Source organism: Phaenicophaeus curvirostris, chromosome 1, assembly GCF_032191515.1.
Source record: "Phaenicophaeus curvirostris isolate KB17595 chromosome 1, BPBGC_Pcur_1.0, whole genome shotgun sequence".
Lineage (NCBI taxonomy): Eukaryota > Metazoa > Chordata > Aves > Cuculiformes > Cuculidae > Phaenicophaeus > Phaenicophaeus curvirostris.
In genome coordinates this window covers 187,850,324-187,872,547 of record NC_091392.1, presented here as the reverse complement: position 1 = coordinate 187,872,547, position 22,224 = coordinate 187,850,324, and the positions used below count along the sequence as shown (strand labels likewise).

The 22,224-nt window shown below is 38.1% G+C and overlaps 2 protein-coding genes across 3 annotated transcripts in view; both read left to right on the top strand.

Moving 5' to 3' along the window:
• Nucleotides 1-22,224, top strand: part of RASL11A (RAS like family 11 member A) — a 427,718-nt gene that overhangs the window by 35,687 nt on the left and 369,807 nt on the right. The window lies entirely within an intron of this gene.
• Nucleotides 1-22,224, top strand: part of CDK8 (cyclin dependent kinase 8) — an 86,810-nt gene that overhangs the window by 36,448 nt on the left and 28,138 nt on the right. For both annotated transcript variants that reach the window (XM_069883050.1, XM_069883042.1), the window contains exons 3-4: nt 3,292-3,402; nt 6,858-6,998. In XM_069883050.1, coding sequence (XP_069739151.1) covers nt 3,292-3,402; nt 6,858-6,998 — 252 coding nt within the window. The remainder of the gene's footprint in view (nt 1-3,291; nt 3,403-6,857; nt 6,999-22,224) is intronic.

Below are 22,224 nucleotides of genomic sequence, written 5' to 3'. Positions count from 1 at the left end.
CTCTGTGTTATCGCTGTCCTGGACTATTTCAGCCTTTCCGAGATAGTGATTCAGGGATCATCTGCCACCATTGCAGCAATGGATGAGTAGGAAAGCAGATTGCTATGGATGTTATAGGAGGATAGAGATTTTTATTGAGTATTTGAGAGGGCTGCATCTGTTCCTAACTACACTCCGTGTGTGTTCTGTGTCTGTCTGTGACACACTAGCAAACTGGGATATGTTGTGAGAACGGGATGAGGTCTGCAGAGACCAGATGCTGTGAACACCACAGGTTTGCAGGGGCCGGATACGGCAGGAGTGTAGGTCAGGAGATGAACACTGACACACCTCTCCCGGGTAGCTCTTGTGTGTGATCTGCCAGTGAATTTCAGGCACGTAAAACCAGCAAGCAGGAGGGAACAGATCTGTAGAGACTTGATGTTAGAGCTGGAACCTGGATGAGATAGTATAGTGTCTAGGCTCGGACTCTGAGTAGACGTACGGTCTGCACTAAAGTCAGAGGGACCTGCAAAAAGTGTCCGTGTGTACGAACTTCAAGCTTGATTAGCTGAATGGGGAAATGGGATCCAGGCTAGCTGTGGTCTGGTTGGGTACTGAGGGTGCTTATGTGGGTGCTTGCAAAGTAGCTGCTGTCCTCTTGCTGCTGCTGGTGACCTGTGTGGCTTGTCATGTCTGTACTGTGCATGCCTGTAGGAAACACATGCTCAGTTACTTGTACCTTGCTGCTGGCTGGGTTTGACAACAGTTAAGAGCAGCAGCCTGTCATCTAGCAGACCAAGAGGAGTGCTGTGAACCTCATAGTTGCAGGATTGACTACCCTTTGCACAAATCAAGAAGTATTATGTCTGTGTTGCCTCACTATACAGACTGGGAGCCCTTCTGCTACACTAGTTAAAATTTCTCATCTTTGTGGCCTGTTATGGACCAGCTTTGGGTTCTCTGTGTGTCCTCAGAGTTCAAACATATTTGGAATGAAGAGATTGGGTGTTTAAAGTGGATTATAGCCACTACCTGGGTAAGGAGGACCAGGACGAACTTAAAATAGGACAGGAGAGAGCAAAGGGGAAAACTATGGTTTTTTTCTAGAGCTCTGACTAGTATCTGCCTTTTCTGTTGAGGAACAGTCTGCTGTGTCCGGTACAGGTGTGTCATCGGGGCACAGGAAACCTGGTAAAATTTTGGTGTGGGCACATAGTTGCTGGACTGTCACACAAACTTTTGGTTACAGTTTGTTCATCAAAATATTTAATGTGTGTTTAAGCTATGGATTTACACTGATTCAACGAAAATTTCTTTGCTGTAAGGACTGGCACAATGTATTCTTAAACTGTATAACCTCATTATAGCGGTGTTGATAACTCACCGGTGTTTTGGCTGTTGCTGAGCAGTGCTTGCACAGTACCCAGCCTTTCTGTTACTCACTCTCCTCCTTCTTCCTCTGGGGAAGTAGCCTTTGCTTGAAGACTGGCTGGGCATCAGTCTGCTTGTTGGGAGCGGTGAGTGATTGCCTTTTTAACTCCTCTTGCGTTCACTTATTGAAGCCTTATCCTCACCCACAAGTACTCTTGCCTTTTTTTGCGCTTCCTCTCCCATGTCATCGAGGGGGGTGAGCAAGTGGCTGAGGGTGAAGCTTAGGTGCTTGGCAGGGGCCTGGCTACCCCAGATTACCCTCACTTGCACTTGGTAAGAATTGCAAAAAAGCATTTCTTGTTATTCCCTATGCTGATCTTATGCTTTGTAGGAATTATAGGCAACTGCAGAATTTCACACTTGTTCTTGCAGATCCTGCCTTAAAATTTCACTGTGTAATGCTTTGACAAAGCTTGAGATTAAGAGATTTAATGTGCTGAAACTACTATCTTCTGCACTGATTTGTAATGTTGCATAGTCTCTTCAACCCCCTGTCTCCATATTTCATCTTGTACTTCAGACAAAGGATTTGTGGGCTGTAGGTTCTCTGGCTCAAGACATGCTACACTGAAGACTGATCAGTGAGTAGGGATGGGAGTCTGTCTCAAATGATGTAGAAAAGAAGGGAACAAATATATGCAGGTATCCACTCCCATTTTACTATCTCAGTAGCAGCTAAAATGCTAACCACGTGTGACAAAGCTATTAGTAGACAGGAATGTATTTTCTTGTTTCCTTTAAGTAGTGGGGAAATTGTTTTATTGAAAATAGATTCAATCTCAGAAATGAAATGTTAGTTTTCTATTCTGTATTCAAATAGTAGTTCATATTGTCCTTGGCTTTTAAATGAAACCTCGCTATTACTTTTATTAAAATGTCATCATTTCTGGCAGACTGAGCTGGCAAGAATGCGTTTTGGGTAGCCACGCTTGACAGTGGTTTGTTTAGATAAAGTTTTTGTATTTCTTAGCAGTCGTATGAGAACAGTATAATTGTAACATGACCAGCAGAGCTCAAATAGACTGCTGCTTGCATTCAGCTTTTGTGCTGTGTCTTGGCTATGTTTTCCTCTTGGTGGTGGTTAAAACTGTAGCTACTAAAGTGGTTGAGCTGGTTTAATGGCACACTGCTGCCGAGACAAATGCTTGCTCCTAGCTGTGTCCTTTCACTAGCAAGGGATCTGACATTAGTGTGTCAAGTCATTTCAGCTCAGGAACTCAGTAGAAAATTAAGCCTTTGTGTGTCTGGGTTAGTTTTCTCCTGAACAGGGAGCTGTTTTGTGGATGACTTTGGTGAGTAGCATAACTGGTGTAATAGATGTTGTGGGAGGGAGTTGGATCACCTTTTGTAGGTGGTGGTGACCTTGTAGATCAGATGACTCTGTCTTACGAACCACATCTTTGTTTAGCTGACTGCATTGACAGGCTTTAAATGACTCATCCCATTCAGTCCTAAATTAATGCAACCAAAATGCAGGGTTTTCAGGTAACTGGGAGAGGGAGAAAATTGGATCCCCCAAACAGCACTTCCAAAGATTGCAGCCTATGGAAAAGTGAAGATGCCACAGCTGGCTGTTGGCGAAGTCTTCTTCATCCTGGATAATAGTGAGGTTTATACAGACTTCAACTTTTAGGAAATGAATAGGATATGAATGCCCTAAGGGCATTCATGACCTGCTTTCAGCTTTGATTTCCAACTAATGACTGGTTCTTTCATTAAAAAAAATAAATGTGCTGTTCTCAATGACTTTCAAGTTTCAAATTTTATTGTTTGTATTGTAGACTATATAGCGAAGTCTATTAAAGTATTCATCTTTCCAGCCCTTTCACAGCTCTGAATGTATGGATATAACTGTTGTGGACTTTCTTTATTTTGCAGTTGCTGCGGGAACTCAAGCATCCAAATGTCATTTCTCTGCAAAAAGTGTTTCTTTCTCATGCTGACAGGAAAGTGTGGCTTCTCTTTGACTACGCTGAGCATGATCTCTGGGTAAGGTGAATTGTTTGTAGGTACCAGACTTAGAGTTTTAATTGCAGAAAAGGAACAGGAAAGATGCATTGGTTAAAAAAATTTTCAGTATTAAGGCAAAAATAATGGAAACTGTTTAGTAAGCACGCTACACAGTTAATCTGTGATCTCTTTAAGAAGATAAAAAATCTGCATTCATCACTCGGCTAGAAATCTAGTTAAATGCAGATATAACCCTCCATTACAGATAAAATAGGGTACAGGAAAATCTGTGCGATTATACGGGTGGGTTCCCATTGAAAAATTACAGATTTTACTAGCCGAATAGGACAGTTAAGAGTTTTAGTTATATTGCATGTCATTTTTGAATACGTGAAATGAGAGTAGAGCCACTGTATGTAATTGAAATGTAGTTAATATGTTTCAGTGACCTTTTTGCTTATCTGCTGAAATTTCATATATTTGGGAGGAAGGCTGTTTATTCCTAATCACAAGATACAGTTTTAAAATATAAACATTTTGGAGGCAAAGTATATTTGTCTTAAGATATATACACTTTTCCTCTGTTAACTTAATAAGCTTAATATCCATTTAGAATACTTTAAAGAAAATTAAAATAGCATTGTAAATAACTGAAATGCCATGCAACCTTGACTTCCCTAAAAAAAAGTATATCTGCACCTTGAATTAAATCTGGTGTACATTTTGAGCATTGCTCTCAGTGGAACAAGTATTGTAATACTAACTTTAAAAGATATTAAGAAGATTTGAATCAAAGGGTACAATGGAGGCAGTTTGGAATGAGGTGGAAATTTAGATGTATGTGTTCATGTAAGACTTGTACAGTATGAGTCATGAGTTGTTTTTTCCTCTGCATGGAGTTTAGACAGCATAAAATAATAGTAATTTCTTTTCAAAATGGTATTCCTTGTAGTTGGGAATAATTCAGTACTGTTTGTCTAAGAACTAGTGTGTCAGTTTTCCTTTAGGTAAACTGATTCAAAGATTTTCTCCCAGTTAAATGTTTTGGAAGTTCTGATAGTTGTTATGGAAGTTTAGGTAGTAAAATGAAATTAGAGGAAAAAAAATTACTGAACAGCTGAAATGCTGAGGCATTTTAAAGGTTGATCTGTGTCTAGAGAGGCTGCATCTCGAATCTTGTATTCAGTTTTGGGCCCTTCACTACAAAAAAGACATTGAGATGCTGGGGCATATCCAGAGAAGGACAAGAAAGCAGCTGAGGGGACCGGGGTTTAGTCTGGAGAAAAGGATGCTGAGCAGGAGACCTTATCGCTGTGTACAGCTACCTGAAAGGAGGTTGTAGTGAGGTGGGCGTTGGTCTCTTCTCCCAAGTAACAAGTGATAGGATGAGAGGATGTGGCCTCAGATTGCATAAGGGGATGTTCAGAAGGATGTTGAGGCTCTGGAGCGTGTCCAGAGAAGAGCAACAAAGCTGGTGAAGGGGATGGAGAACAAGTCTTACTAGGAGCAACTGAGAGAGCTAGAGTTGTTTAGCCTGGAGAAGAGGAGGCTGAGGGGAGGAGATCTTATAGCTCTCTACAACTACCTGAAGGGAGGTTGTGGAGAGGAGGGTGCTGGCCTCTTCTCCCAAGTGACAGGGGACAGGACAAGAGGGAATGGCCTCAAGCTCCGCCAGGGGAGGTTCAGGCTTGACATAAGGAAAAAATTCTTCACTGAAAGGGTCATTGGGCAATGGAACGGTCTGCCCAGGGAGGTGGTTGACTCGCCTTCCCTGAAGGTGTTTAAGGTGCGGGTGGATGAGGTACTGAGGGGCATGGTTTAGAGATTGGTGCGAATGGTTGGACTCGATGATCCGGTGGGTCTCTTCCAACCTGGTGTTCTATGATTCTATACAAGGAAAAAGTTCTCCATCAAAATGGTTGTCAAGCATTGACCTAGGCTGCCCAGGGAAGTGGTGGAGTCACCTTCCCTGGAGGTATTTAAAGGATCTGTAGATGTGGTGCCTGGGGACGTGGCTTTGTGGTGGTCTCAGCAATGTTAGGTTTGTGGTTGGACTTAGTGATTGTAAAAGGTCTTTTCCAACCTAAACAATTCTATGCAAATCACTGCATAAGCACTTCTTTCTATTAACAAACTGCTGACTTGTATGTAAGTAACTTAGGAATGACTCTCAATTTTAACCTCTATGTTTACATGGAAATACTTGTATAAATTCTGGAACTACCTAGCTGTGCCAGCCTTTGGTTGTTCACTATTTTGGATGAGAGAAACTTAGTTGCAGTGACCAGGCTGACTCTGTGCCTCGGAGAGCTGGCTGTGGACCAGGTCCTCCAGTGCTGAGCATATCTAGCACAGCAGGTCTTAAATAAGGCTGGGAGAAAGGCACAGAGTATATTAGGGCAGAAACAAAAAAAGGTCCAGGAGAGCCATCTGTCTTTGTCTCTGAAGAGTCACTTCTCTTTAACCACTGCATGAAAAATAACATTTGCTTTGGAGTCAGTGGAAGTGGGAGGTGAGAGGAGGTGAAATTTGTGGCTCAGGCTTGAGGGATGATTGTGCATGTGGTGCTTGGCTGACTGGGCAGGGACTGTCACCTTTTCATCAACATTTCTCTTCTCTGTGCAGCTTGTATTTTACCTTTGGCACGGCAAGGATGTGCCTTTTCCTCCCAGGAATGCCAGACTCAATGCCTGAAACAAAGAAGGGCAGACTGTATGGAGCTGGGCTGCAGCAAGAGAGGAAAAGACATTTTCCCAAAGGGGTTTGAGTAGTCGGTTTCCTAATTGGCACCTGGAATGTGGAAGTTCAGGAATGAAGGCAGAACACATGATATAAGTTTGGTGCCAGGTTTTGGATGGACAAGTTCAGGACTGTTTTGATTATCACACAAGTGTGAGCCATTACAGAAAAGAGGTGTGAATGCATGAAGAAGGCTTCTAATTTAAATGTTTAAAACTCCCAAGTCAGTTTGCAGGAATCTGTCTGCCATTAGGTGTTGAATACTGCAGTGTCATTATTACTGCAGGAGAAAAGCTTTAAGTAAAATAATGTAGGAGTTAGGTAGTGCATTTTTAATTCTCTGCTGCGATATACAAGATATTAGCCTATCTTAATTAAAGGAACCCCCAAACAAAAATACCTCTTAAACATCCGAGATCAGTGAGTTTGCTTTGACTGTGTATTTGGTTTGTGTTCCTCATCCCACTGTGGGAGAGTGAGAGAGGAGCTGTGTGGAGTTTAGCTACCTGCCAGGGTTAAACCGCAGCAACAACTGATTTAACTTTTGAGAGATTTCCTTAGGATGGTGATTGCTACCTTGTATGGTGTTAATTTTCCAGTACTTAAGATACACATTTCTAGTTTTCAAAATGAATGATGAAAGGTTGAAAAAGAACTGTGCAGTCCGTGTAAGGAATTGCTGGCCATATTTTTGTGAAATGCTGTAGATCTAAATGTTATATTTTTAAAATTTTGATTTCTTTTTTCCTTTACAGCATATAATCAAGTTTCACAGGGCTTCTAAAGCAAACAAGAAGCCAGTTCAGTTACCTCGGGGAATGGTGAAGTCACTGTTATATCAGATTCTAGATGGTATTCACTACCTGCATGCGAACTGGGTGTTACACAGGGATTTGGTAAGTGGATCTGCAATGGGTTTTAGCACTGGGATTAATGATTGAGGGCAAGGATTGTTTTGTTTTTTTTTTACAAATACCTGGGCAAAAAAAACCTTTGTGCTAAGGGCACACACTAATAAATATATATTTTTATAGTGTAATCAGACAGCCTTGATTAGTAAAGCAAACTTGTAAAGCCAGCCATGATCTGATATGCTTATGACAGCAAAGCATATTGGATGGCTGTTTTCCTTTTTTGATTTTCCTAAATAAGCTATTTTAAAAGTGTTCATTTAAATAACAGCTATCTTGTGGTGCAGATACTGCCTCTAGTAGTGTCACTGCAAGTAAGATAAACAACTACGGCATGTGTGTAGGTGGGGGAGAGGGTGATTGGCTGTAAGAACTACTGAAAAAATAACTTCCTGAAGTTATCAGTTTTACTTACAAAGATAACTTTTGAAGGCCGTTATCTTCTCCTAATATTTGTAGTCTTTCAGAAACATAGTCATGCCAACTTTTGAAGACATCTACAAATAAAGTAATGTTTATCCAAATGACAGTATAAGCGAAATGTTTTGAACTTGAGTTAGTGTTTCTTGACCAGGAAACTCTATTATATGTTTTACATTGGTGAATCTCACCAATTCTTAAATATATACCTTTGAAATATGCCCATAGCTGGCTGGGCTGGTTCTGCTGTTGTCTTAAAATTGGGTGGTTTTCCTGACCCAGTTGTCTGTAGCTCTTAATTCTTACAAGTAAATTGAAAGAAAGGCTATTGAAGTATGGTGCTAATTATATACGATGCTTCTAATTACTGCAATTTCATTAGTTTGACCTTTCATTCCCATGTGTCAGTACTACCAGTGCTATTCTATGTTTGGTGCAATAGGTCTGGCTTCCTTATTACTCTTCCAGAGTCACTTTTTGTCTTTGAAGTGACTTTGGTAGTGTCCCTGGAAATGTAGTCAATGGCTAGGTATTCGTCTTCTGTTTTCATGCCCAATAAATGCTTTTAAATGCCAGACTCTGTTTAATAGGTAAATATTTGTCTTTGCTAAATAACGTTTTTAGAACTGAAGTAATTGTATGGATATTGTTTCTAATTTGCTCCTAGTTTTAGAAATGGAACAAAAGTCTCAGCACTGAAGGGGAAAAGTCAAGAAGATTGTGGTGGCTTTGTCATGAGTCATGAAGTAGTGGAGCAAAACATGATGTAGAAATATGTAGTGTATGTTACTGCTTAGACACAACTTTGTTGTAAAACAAAATGTAATGTCTTACTTTAATTCTCTGTCTGCATTTATACTCTTCAGTATATTTTTAAGAGGCATGCAGAAAACAAATGACCTGTCATGAAGAATCTAAATTTTTCCGTTGCTTTACTTCCTACAGTTTCAGAAAATTTATGAACTTAAGCATAATTGTGTTTATAAAGAAAACAGTCATGTTGTTAACTGGATGGCTCAGGAGATTGGTAATTTATTACAGAGCCTTTCACATCTAAGCCTGTAGCTCAAATACAGTTCAAGTTGGCAACCGTGAAAAACTATTACCATCTCATGGTGGTCTCTGTCCAGCATGAAGTTTTCTTCCAGCAGAAAAACCACCATCACAATTGGCTTTCTCTTGGTAATCTGAGGAAGAGACCAAAAGCTTGAGTCAGTAACTGAGAGGTCTTCCCACTGGAACCTTGTCAAGCGTGTTGGTGAGAGTCCAATGAAAGCTGTGCAGGGGTTGCCTGTGCTGCCTCATCTGTGGAAACATTTAGGTTTGTTGTTTTGCAACTGTTCAGTTTGAGCTGAATTTAGAAGGATGGAGAAAAGACAGAATTTCATCTGTCAGATGCATTCTTCCTTTTATCAGGGTCCCTGGGAATGCCCTGAGCAACAGAAGCAATTCTGCCTAGTGTCTTAGCAGGACAGGTGCATATTGGTGCACAGTTAAGCTTGCAAGGTGAAACTTCAGTAGCGTGTGTGCACTGATCCAAAGCAAAATGATTGATGTTAATGCTTGTTTTTAGATCTGGATTTCTATACCACATCTATGTAATATTAGCCTTCAGGAATATTGGTGTTAGATCATCAGTTTTAACTCTTGATTGGATGACTGTGCAGGTTTATGATGTTTCTCATACTGTGCCTTTAAGGTGATTGGTATTTCCCTGCATTTAGGTGTGTACAGATAAACACACACAGACTTGCTTAAGTAACATGCTTACTTTCATTTCATGTACTAGCTGTTGCAAGAGTGGTGGTGCTTGGGAGTGGTAGGAAGCTAAAGAGTTTAGTACTTTAGCAGAAAAAAATAGGTTCTTCACTACATCTCCTTGTTAGAATAAGGGTTTTTTATAAAGAGTGAGAAAGCTCATGTCTTGAAAGTAATTATCTTCCATCTAAGTGCAATTTGCTGGCTTTGGAGTTATTTTTTTTATGATATATTAGTGAGGTTAACTTCTAGTAGGTAGTGTTTTGGAGTTTTGAGATCTTGAGTTCTGTAATGAGAAACAAAACATGACTAATTCTGTTCTTGCTGGCATCCACAAGCCAGGCGGTAAAACTCAGTGGCTATCAAAATCACAGACTTGGACTGAAATTTGTTTTCGTAATGGTAGAATTGAGGAATCTTAATTCACCTAAGATTTGTATAAAATGAGTATATTCTGTATGAAACAGTAAAAACTGTAGGAAGATAATAGTTCCTTCTATGGTTTCCAGTTGTGGTTTGTCTTTTACAAAGCAAATGCATACAGACCTTAGCAATAATTTAGCTATGATTTTTTGTTGTCACTGGTTACAGGAAGGCCAATTCACCGTTTCTATCAAAGCAAGGGATTTTGAAAGGGTTTATTGTTGACTACTTCTGTGCTTGAGTAGTTTGCTTTTCCATAAGTCTTTGAAGTATACCAGTAAATTTTTTTTCAACAAGTAAATGTCACTCCTTTTAAAATTTTTTTACTTGCGTATTCTTTAGTTGTTTTTTCAATTTTAGGACCGAGAGGAATTGAAAGCAGATTATTTATTCATGCACTGACTGTGGCAGGAAGGAAATAAGAACACTTCATGTAATTACCACAAAGTGCATCAATTATAGTTTTAATAATATTTTGATTTTAGTTATCAAGCATTCTTGAAACATACTGCATTTTGCTGACTTCTTTTCCGAGTAATTTTTCCACTTTATGCTATCCAGCTATTGGACTTCTTCCTTTACTCAAAGTTCCTATTTCACATTAAAATTAGGCACAAGCAGAAAACTGCCATAGATCTGTTTTTATCAATCTGCAACCTCAATGGCGAGCGAAAAGGTAGGGTGGAGTTTGCAGCGTGCTTGGAAGATTTCAAGTAATGAACTAGCACTAGTGCAGGTTATTGCAGCCTATGTAATTCCTTCCTAGCCTGCATCTCAGCTAAACTGCTAGTGTGGGATGAGCGCTGTTTTTTAATAACCTCTGAAGTGATGAAGTTTTAAGGTTGAAATGTAGCTTCCTGGACCTGGACTCTTTCAATGATACCTGCTGCCAGGTTTGGGATTACTGGGAACATTAGAGAGGATCTTTTAACAATAAATGAGAAGCCACTGCCAGGGTGGTATTTTCTAGACACCATGTTAGTCACTTTGCAGGGAATCACTTACGTATGTGCTTTAGGCAAAGTTAAATACATGGAACTTCTCACACTGCTGGTAAAAAATGGCTGCTAGTTTACCACTTTCCATGTTGGAGCTCTTGAATCCAAGGATGTCTATCTCATCAATGTTCAAGGATTACTTCAGGAAAATCCTTCAATCCTTCTCTGATGCTTAAGAAACTGTAGTCATTGGAAGGAATAAATCTAAATGTTTACAGGAAGGGTGTTAGCAGGTTTCAAAAACAGGGTGATCTTCTACCCTGTTCAAGTATATAAGCAGATAATAGGCATTATTTCCCAAAGGGTATTGAATGGCTTACTGGTGATTTGCTTTCAAAAGAAAAAAAAACCAGTCCAAACCCAGTCACTGTTTTGGTTGCCAGCTGTTGCAATTGCCAAGATTTTTGTTTCCAAGGTGTTTTTCATTATGTAAGTGTGTGCTTTTATGAGATCACGAAAGAACAATGTGTCTGGCAAAACCGTGTTTTCTTGCATAGGTTATAATAACAAGCTTTCCTCTAAGTTGTAATTCACTATAATTCTAAATATTCTATAGTTCAAGTAACGTTGTCTAGTGTTTCTCAATGCTTCTCTTTACAGGGAACATGACAGCTCCCTTGCCTGCTTTTCTGAGTATTTTCTTTGTCTTAGGTTAAATTTTGAAACCACTAACTAATCAAAATGTAGGAATCATCAGAAGAGACTGCAAAGCTAAATATTTGATGCTCATGCATCCCCTAAACCAAACACTAAGCCCTACCAAACTTCCCCCCCCTCCTTTTTTTTTTTTTTAAGAACTGCTGTGCACGTGAGAATCCATTTGGCTTGTCTTCTTCTTGGCAGTTGTTGTTGGCAATGACCTTTCATGTAAAGCTTTCAATTAAGTCTGTCAGCATTGTACAAGTGCAGATATGAAGCTAGAAATATAGAGTATATTGCTGCAGTACTACCAGCGTTGCAGTCAGGGAAGTAGAAGGCATACTGCTTGGATATCTGTGAATTCACTGTAGAGAAGCCTATAGAGATACATAAAATCATTTTCTTCCTATATATAAGTAATTGTGAGGCCACTTTATTTGAAAGGTTGTAGCAATCAGGTGAGGTTCCTGAGGGGAAAAAAGCAAATGTCACTCAAGTCTGCAAGAAAGATGATCTGGGAAGTTACATTACAGTCGCTCTCGTTTTGATCACTAGGAAGGTAATGGATCAAATCCTCCTGGAAGCCATTCCCAAACATTTGAAAGACAACCTGAAAGCCTTCATTGACTAGCTCAGTGGATGAAGGAAGGGTAATGAATGTTGCTTACTTCGGTAAGGCTTTCAACACTGCATCCCATAAGATCCTGTAGACAAACTAATGAAGTACAGACTAGGTAGATGCACAGTGACACAAGGTGGATTGAAAGCTGGCTGCATTCATAGACTCGGAGGATTGCTGTCAGTGCCATGAAGTTGAGCTGGACACCAGTCATGATTAAAGCATCCCATGGGCTGATGCTGGGTTTAGTCTGTTTAACATAATCATTAATAACCTGGACATCTGGACAGAGAGTGCACCTTCAGCAAGTTGGCAACTGATTTTCAGAAGTGCCTTCCAACCTCACCCACTTTATGAATGTGTTATCTTCACCATTTGATCTGTCTTGAAAAATTTTATTACTGCTTTTCAGAAAGCTGAACTCCAGCTCATGTCAAATCAGTAGAAGAGAAGCTTGGGGGAGAGAGGGAGGATGGACATGGACACACACACGGGTGGTAGCAGGTGTGAGTAAGAAGAATATGAAAGATCGAATAGCTCATATGGAATGAGGAAAAATGTGAAGAAAGCTGTGAAATATACAACCCTTGCAGTGAAGGAGGACATTTTTGCAATCTGTCTTGATTGCAGCATTATGAGAGAGAGAGCGTAGTGCCATTTTCCTTTTCTGAGGTAAAAAAAAGTGTATCTCCAAAAGGGTTTTTTGGATGCTGTGTAGTCCTAAAAAGAAAGATATATTTCTACTGCATAACCAAATTGTAACCAACTTTGGGTATTAAATGCTTTGCAACTGCAGTATTTCTAGAAGGAGATGCCCAAGTCTTGAGAGTTTAAAAATATTGTCAGTTGTATAGATTGAAGTGTTAGAGATATGTATTTTTAGACATATGCTATTAGCCTTAAATATTTTATTCTTACCTGGGATACTATTCCTATTGTTCTAAAGCACTGAAATCAAATGGAAAAGATCAAAGTACAATATTAAGTATACTTCTCCAGTTGTATTTGGGTCTTCATTGTGAGACTTAATGGTGATTTTGTAAGATGATCATCTTTCAAGTTAGTCAACAGATTTTTTTAAGCTGTATATCACCTCCATTGAAGTGATTCTCAAATAGGAATATAATTTTTCACAGCTTTTTACAAGTTGATCATCTTCAGCCTGAGGTCTGATAAGCAAGTGCAAGGTCATTTAACAATTTTGAGTAAGGATTGTAATAGGATAGAATAAACCTCCAAGATTTATGAATAATATGTGAGATCAACAGATACACTTGAAAATAATTTTTATCCCAGCAAGCAGTCATTAGCAGCAATGGGAAACCAATGCTAATAGTCGTTGATAATCTTTTACCTCACAGTACCGTTTAGATTTCTTTTTATAGTAAAGTGAAGTGCTGAATAGGGGAATTTTTGGTAGATTTTTTTCTGACTGCACGTAGAAAGCTTGTTTATAAACTTGATTCAAATTAAAATGGGGGTGCAAGAGAAGGTCAGGAATCTCACATTTTTCAAGAACATTTTCCAGATCCTCCTCTCCTAGACTATTGCTTTTATTCAAAACCCCATTTCCTTGATTGTCAAGTCCATCCTTCTCTGAGCTTCATAAAGACTAGTCATTTTTTTTAGTCTTTCATTATCTTCTGCAGGTGTTTCTAAAAGGTCTGACTATATTGATTTGTCTAGTGTACCAACTTCTGTTTGTTTGTTGGAACCTAGTTTTATTTTATCAATAACTTTCCTGCTTCTTAGCTCAGTATTTCTTTTCCATACTTATCTCTCAAAATAATGAATGCTCTGTATTGATAAGAGTCCCACAATCTCATCATTTAAAACTGGTAGTGAATCTGGCAATGGTTTTTTGCTCTATTCATGAACATATTTTGTTTTGAAACTATAGTAAACATAATATTTGTCTGATGTTTATATGGAAGGTCAAGGGGGAATAATGCATGTGTTGTTAGAAGAACTTCGCTAACTTACCTAGCCAATAATGTGACCAAACCTAGGCAGACTTACTCCTTAACTGTTATTGCTAGAGGAAATGCTGGTTAAAGTTTTTTGGAGTTCCGTAGTCAGTAAAAACTTTTATGTCCAAGTAGTACAAGGTGCAAAAAAAAGAAACAAAATAAGGCTGCTTGTTTAACACTAGATGTCTTTGAGATAAATGACTATAACAAAAGTGAATATTCAGAAAGTTAAAGTTACTCTACGTGGTTATTAGTGTTTTGGTGAGATATTTTTCACTTATCTATTGCCAGACTGTCACACAAGAAGTAATGGAAGCAGATTTTTTTTTTCCTGACATTTCTGTGTCACTGTAAATCAAATCATTTTTAGCCTGTGATCCTGGACCAATTATGAGGTAATGAGTAACTGTTGCTAAAAATGAGCTGCAAACTTGAGGCTGAAAGTAACTTGTGGGTTTTCTTCATGTGGCTATTAAGGCTGTTTGTGTTCTCTTTCCTTGTTCCCTTAGAGCCCTTTAGTGCTAGGTGGAATGTTTCAGGACTGATACTTATAACCACTTGCATCTTTACTCTATGGGTTATCAAATCAAGGCAGGTCTTTTCAGTGCCTTTCATCAATAGTTTTTATCATTGTAGTGGCTTTTGAGAAGTTTGTCCTTGTTTGGTGGAGCATACATTTAATAATAGTACCAGAAACACATTTGTCCACTTATTGCATTATGATTTCTAACATGAAAACAAGTTGGTGCTTTTGCATTTTACATAAGAGAAATGATAGCATTTCTCTAGGAAAAATAGCTGGGAAAATTTAAATGGTGTTACACATTCCATGATTAAAAACCTTTGTGTTCGTCTACCAGTATTGTGAGGGCATAGCCTGGCTGCTTAAGGAGACAAAGCTTGCCTGGGCATGGCGGCTTTTTGGTAGTTCCTCCAAGCAACTTGTGTGTCTGTTAGCTAATTTCAAATACATTTCATAAAAAAGATATGGTACCAAAACATTTGAATTCTTTTCAATTTCATGAAAAGCAGATCTCAAATAGAGGAGGAAATGCGTTCTGGAAGAAATGCGTTCAGTTTCTCCAGAGCTGTGTCAGTTTGGTTTGTCCATATTCTGTAGATAGTGTTCATTGGTCATTCATAGTGCACGCCTCTCTCCGCTAACCTTGTGTGCTTGGTTCTCAAAACAGATGGCAAGTGGGAAAGGAGTTTGAGGATTCTGTATATGGTAAAGAAAGGCAAAGGAGGGAGCTTGAATATGTATGGTGAGAAATGCAGGAGGAAGATTTGGGACTTGGATGCTGAGGACCTGGGCTTCTGCAGCCATCAGAGAATGCTTTGTCTTCTGAAGATGTTCCAGACAAAAAGCTTTCATGATGAAAAAAAAGAATGAATGAATTAATAATACGTGAAATATTTGGAAGTTTTTTTTCAGGGGTTTGGTGATTTGGTTGTTTGTTTTTTTTTTTTTGGTGAAGTCTTTTAACAGAGATTTCATAGCTTTGTTCTTTATTGGAATTACTGAAACCTCACTGGTGTCCTTTACCCTTTCCTCAAGAGGATAAGGGCTGATCAGACTAATATCTTAATGTCAAGGCCAGGCTGGATGGGCTTTGAGCAGCCTGATCTAGTGGAAGGTGTCCCTGCCCATGGCAGGAGGGGTTGGAACTGTATCATTTTTAAGGTTCCTTCCACCTTAACCTGTTCTATGATGCCTATATGAGTAGATCTGCCAAACCTAGTAACAACTCCTGTTAACTATGAAGAATGTTCAAGAAGGCCCTGCCCATTTGAAATTGTCTGTAATTTCTCTTCTGTAGGATCTCTTAATGAAAGCATGGAGAATCCTGTAGCAGAGCGATTTAATTGAGGGCAGAAGGAATATGAAGTGAAGCAGAAAGTCAAATAAGTGAATTTTTTTTTATAGGAAAATTAAACAGGTCATGTGAAGTGTTTAAAAAAGACATATCTGTTGCCCAAGTAGCATCATATTTAACAAGAAAATGTTAAGGAGTTTTGTGATGCCTGTTTTAAAATATGAGTGTGTACCATACAGGAAAGGGAGTTTTAATAGGGAACAGAGGTTTGGGGGGAGTATTTGATTCCCATATTACTTGCAAAAGCTATACCACTGAGATTTCATGTTATGGTATTTTTTCTATTCCAAACTATGTGAGGAAAATTGGACTATGAGGAGATTGTGAAAGGGTTACTCAAGTACATTACTTGTGAAGTTGTAGGAGCTCCTTGTGAAAGTTGCCTGTTTAACTGTACTGAAGGCTTGAGGTTTATATTAATGTTTGTTTCTTAAGCAACTTTCAAAATTACAGTTTAGAAATATGATGTTCTGAAAATCTTTAGTCAGCTATCCAAAAGTGTCTGATGGCTCAGGGATCCCAGTGCCTCATATGTCCCAAACTTGGTATTTTCAGTCAGTCATACATTCATTTATTAGTTGTTACAGCAACAATCTGAGTCATTTGTACTGTCCTCACCAAGGCTTCAGAAAGGAAAATTAGTTATTTGCCAAATGAACATGCATTAAAAACTGTATTAACTTGTCATGTGATACAACAAAATGGGAGAGGAAGAGAGGAGACGCAACAGGTTGTAGCTGTTTGGATGTATGGAAAGATGGCCACAACCTTTATAACAAGAATGAAGATTTGGAAGTTTTCTATATTTCACAACTATTTTTTTATTCAAATATTAGAAAATATTGTGCCGCCTTCTAGTTTTCATAGCTTAGAATTTTTGAATACTGCAAAGGAGACACCTTCCTAGTAAGTGTAGTAACTGTCATTCTGTCTTCAACTTCTGTGCTTTTCAGCATGTAAAATGTGCAGAACCATCATTCTTTGTATAAAAGAGGATTCATTCCTTAAGGTGCTGTTCTGTCAAATTTGGGTTTGGTAAAATAGTTCTGCTATTGCTTTTTTTGAGCTTAGAAATATTTTGACTTTTTGAAATGCCAGTGCATTTATGTAGCTTGGAAACTGAAGTAGAATGATGTAATGAGAATTATATGCATGTAATCCAAGTAATATATGGAGGAGTATCAGTCATACATGGATACCTGATTTGCAGATAATTTTGTACGTGCATCTGTGCGTGAGGATTTTTAAAGTAATTTGAATCTAGTTTTATATTTTTAATATTAAAAATTCCTGCTCAAATCAGGTGAAATTGTGGAGATGCAAATATATTAACCAACGGGCAGGTTATTCTAGATTTCTTTCTTCTTTGTAGCTTTAAAGTTGTTCTTTTGTTATTAGCCTGTTTTGGTGTTTTTTTTTTTTTTACTGTGCTGGCTTCCCAAGATGGCCAGATATCTGATTATGATGCTAGAAAGAGAGCAGTGTGGGTAAGTAATCCTTTGCTGTTTGAACACAAAATCAGTCATCTTGGTGAGTTGCCACACAGCAGTGATAGGTAAACTGGCTGAGGTAACTCTCATGTCCAGATATATAAATACAAATAGAGGTAAGACCTTTATCGAGGGAAGGCATTCTAGAAACTTCAGATCTAATTACTGTTGTAAAGGTAATGAACTGTACTAGCCAGATGGAAAGTTTATCAACATAAATTTTGTTTCTGACATTTGAGGCATATGGAGGACCAGAAGCTCTTTGATCACAAATGCACCTTTGAAGTAAGCTTAGTCAATAAAAATCCTGTGGTAGGATTTAGTAAAAACCCTGGAGAGTGATTTTAGAAACACTTAGATGCAGTTTGCAGTTTAGTTTTGTTGGGATTTCTAGTGCCAAATACCTTGTTAAGACTCTGGCAAATTTATCACTGTGTAAAATGCTGTGGAAGATAAGAATATAAATCATTCAAAATACAGGAAATAGCCATAATAATTGTTTTGTCTGTATCCTGCTCTAGAAAGAAAATTGAACCATTTGTATGAATCATCTGTACTCATGATATAGAGGAAAAGTTGAGAAGATAAGAAAACAGCCTTTTGATTAGATCTGATCAGTTTCAAAGTGGCTTGTGAAAAATTCGCCTTATAAATGGGGCACTCGTAGCACATATCAAAGCTTGCTCTGTGTAAATTAACAGCTTCATCTGACTTGCTCTGAGCACGAGTGACACAAAGCATAATCTTTAGGGGGGTGCACAAAGGTGCTTTAACAAAGCCCAGTGCATAGTGTTAAATTGTGTAGGCTTTTCACCTTTTTTATTTTTGCTTCATCCAGAACAGGAGGAGTTGTGTTAGTCAATGCAAGCAGGGTTATATGGAAGCCATGAGACTACTATTTAAATGAAAACCAAAAATAAGATAGGACTGTTAAAGAAAATGGCACTGGCTACCACAACTGCAAGCAAACTAAGGAGTAAATAAGGCTATTTTCTTCCTTTGTGTGGAAGTATAGAAGGTAGGAGATTTCAGTACTACAGTACTACTGAATGCTTACCTGCAGAAGCTGCTAAAACAAAATAAGCAAGCAAAGAAAGTACTCAAGTGTTTTTATTAGCCATTCAAAATCCTCACTTGTGAGGCAGGACTCTTAAATTGATGAAGGAGATGGAATTATATATGGAATTATGTAGTATCTAAAAAACAGTGCACGCTCTTCTCTTGCATTTGATCCTGCTCTAATGTGTCCACAATGTCCAGAGTCATCCTGAACTATGTACAGTCATCACTTGTGTAGCAAAACCCACAGGAAATGTATTTCTCTAAGACTTAATTGTTTTAATGTATTGAGTTTGATATTACACTTTTGAATGATGCGTTAATGATATTTAACATGTTAGGTTTTCCTGCTATAATAATGTTGCGTATGATATCTATCTTTCCTTCCTTCAAGACTTAGTATAGAGAGTCACACCCTGCGGCTTGTCTCAGTGTACATTTTTAGGGAGATGAGCTAAAAAGTGTAATTAAATTTTTTTCTTTCAACTTTCTATTCCACTGAGAAAAGCCTGTTTATTAGCTTATGTATAGGCTTTAGGGAGTTACATTGCCCAAAGTTGGCAGTGATTGAGTGACAGCAATGGAAGGAAATTCTTGGATTGTGTTCAGCATAAAAATGTAATAGTGAGGCCAACAGCTTTCATCAGGCTAAGGCAGAGATAAACTACGATGATGGTAACTAGCAGAAGGCCTCCCTGGCATAGATATGACACCCCTCTGTCTTCTATCCTATCCAAATACTTCCTGTACTTTTAAAATTTTTGAGCATGTGTGCTTTGATAATTTTGGGGTTTGTTTTTGTTTGGCTTTTACTGGTAATTTTAATGGTTCCTGGTTTTAATGAGAATTTTATTTAGATGGTTGATTTATATTTTTTTAAACAGTTGTCTAATGTTCTTTATAAGAAAATAATTGACAGGGAATTTTAAATTAAAACAGATTTATTTGATATGTCAGTGCTTTTCACAATTCAGGTGGTTTTTAATTAAAAAGAAGGCTTCAGTGTTTGGATTTAATACATGTTCTGTGGAGCCATTGTTTTTACAACTGTTTGTCATTGTCTTTTGATGATTATTTTAAAGCCCCAAATCAGTTAATAAATGCAGTTGTAATTATCTTAAGTGTGAATGCACATCTTTGAATTAAAGGAAATAAATTAATTCCAGGAGAGTGCTGATACTATCATTTAACTATGGTTATATCAACACTTTCATTGTGCTAGACTACTGTTTAGCACTGAAGTAGTAATTTTTGTTCAAAATAGAAAGAGCATTGTATTATTTTCTTTAACTATAAAATGTTAAAAAAAATCAGTTGCAGCCCTTAAGAATGCAGTAGGGGAGTATCCTGCCTTGATAGTAAGGAAGTGGTTTGGTGTATGTTATAATTACTTGAAGATCATGAAGATTGTTAAAGACAGGTGTACCTTAAGAACTGTGAATGATGGGGTGTGAGTTTTGCAAGGATAGCTGAAGAATAGTAGTTTTTTGCTGCACAGTATTCTTGTCTGAGGACCTAACTGGGGATGATAAACGATGTCAATATATTAAGATTTCTACCACTGTGTTATGCAAGAGCTCTTCCAAGCAGGTTACAACTTGGTAAGCCCTTGCCGTTGTTTTTCAAAACATTTGATATTTTTTTTCCATGCCATAGAATTACATACTTCACAGCAAGACATTTTTAACGATTGTGGAGTTGTGCATTGAAATATTTTCCTGTATTGCTTAATATAATACTTTGAAATCTAAAATATTAGGTAGTCATTTTTTCTAAATGTTAATAGAATCGTTATGGGCATGATTGCAAAAGCAGAATAATTTGGGGATAAAAAGCACTTGGCTTAGTATTATTCCTTTAAAGTGAAATGGGTTTCTTTTTTTTTAGTGAAAACCAGTGCAATACTTGGTTTTTTTGGAGCTAGATGATCTTTAAGGACCCTTCCAGCCGAAAATATTTTAAATTATCTTAGGTTGTCACAGGCAGAAGTGGGTGGTATGGCCAGTTCTGAAAATCGGTGGCACAGGCATTAACGATGCACAACTATTAGTGGTTAACAGAAGTCAGTGGTGTGATGCACCCATAGTTGTTAACTGTTTGCTGAGCAATGATGTAGTATCCAAACTCATGAATTGGATTATCCAAATGAAAATTGATTGGGATGACTCCATTATAATACCATAGATAGTTCAAAGGAATTTTGGTTACTCATTGATAAGTATGTTTAAAATCAATCCTTGAAAACTTAATGAGTTCAGAAAAAACCTAGTAGCAGAAATATGTGGAGTAACAGTTTCTGCAGATTTGTTACCAAAAGTAAGAAGTATCTAAGATCACAGTGGCTAAACTGTCTAAAAATGCCAAGTTTTTTTCCTCACTGCTTTTGAGTAAAGCTTAGTGGAAGGAGGAACCAACAGCAGAATACCTTTCTTGGAGCATGAGAGCATGTCCTGTGGCTTCCAGTTATCGAGTGTGCGGACATCGAATAAGTAATCATCTCCTGCTCCTGTGCATAATTTGCTGTGACCAACAGGGTTGCTAATTTTTTTTTACCATCATATCTCATCAAGACAGATTTGGTATAATTTTTATATTGTTCGTGTTATCTTCAAAATAGAAAACAAAATAAGTTCCCCTCTGAATGAACAGAAACACTTCCAGTGTATGTTAAGAAGGCATATGTGACTGCAGTGTTCGATCAAATGAAACAATGTGGTGGGGGTTTTTTTAAAAAAAAAAAAAGAAAAAAGTTGCAGTCCTGAAGAAAATAAGTGAAGAAAGTGCATGGCTGGTAACCCTTAACACAAATCAATAGCCTTACACAGTGAAGCAAAACAAGTTACCACACTGGGGTTGTTTGAAGTGGAAGATGCTGTGCCAGGCGTGTAAAACAATTCCTCTTCTGTATTTAGCAATAGTGAGGCCTCAGCAGGAGCAGTGTGTAATTTGGAGCACTTGGGTTCAAACAAATAGGTAGCCCAAGGCAGAACAGCTTGAGGCAAGCAAGGAGAGTGATTGCACACCCAAAAAGAGTAGCCCAGTAGGCAACACGGAGCAGAAGAGAGTTGTTTTGATCTAGGTGATAGGGCTGCAAAGAGATGTAGATATTCAGAAATGCAAGAAGTCGTTTCATTGAAGGAGTGGTTGTCTAATCTTTCTGCTGATGTATAAGAGAAGAAGCAATAGGAGTAACCTCATTTGTTTTGTTAGAAACAAAGGAAAAATGTTGCAGTAGAGAAGAGTAGGAGAGAATCAATGGCCAGAGAATCGTGCAGCCTTCATCATCAGAGACTTCAGGATTAGGGTAAACAGAGAGAGTGGTATTGTCAGGTCAGGCAGATGGAAGGGAACTGCCTGAACTTAATGGATCTATGGACCTGGTGGTATAGCCTCTGGAGTTTTAGCTCCTTTGTTTGATAATAACCTGCTGCTTCAGATTGCTGTGCATTTTGCAAAGACTGATCAAAATAAAGATACATAAAAATATTTCAGTGAGGATCTTTGTTCTCTCTGCAGCAGTAATAATGATTAAATGCACAAGACTATGATTTGTCTAGAAATCACGTGGCGAGTCCTACAAAGCGAGATATGGGACAGGATAAGATTTAGTGCTGTGCAACTGTCACAAGGACATTCTTCCATAAGAACAAATTATTCCCCTCCTGCTGAGGTGGACTGTTAAAGTGGAATGGTGATCTTTCTTAAGTTTTGTTCTTTGGGGTTGTCAGGAAGTTGTTCTGTTGATCTCTGAAGTACTCAGCTGTACATCACTGCATGGATCTTCACATTTGGTTTAGGATCAGAGCAGCTTTCTCATTTGCATTTATCTGGCATGAGCAAGATGTTTTATGTGAAGGAGAAAGTAAATATGCCTCTATTAGAACAAAAATGAGTGACTTTTAAAAGCTGATTATTCATGGTTATGTAAAACAAGACAGCTGTTTTAAAGTAGTGTGTT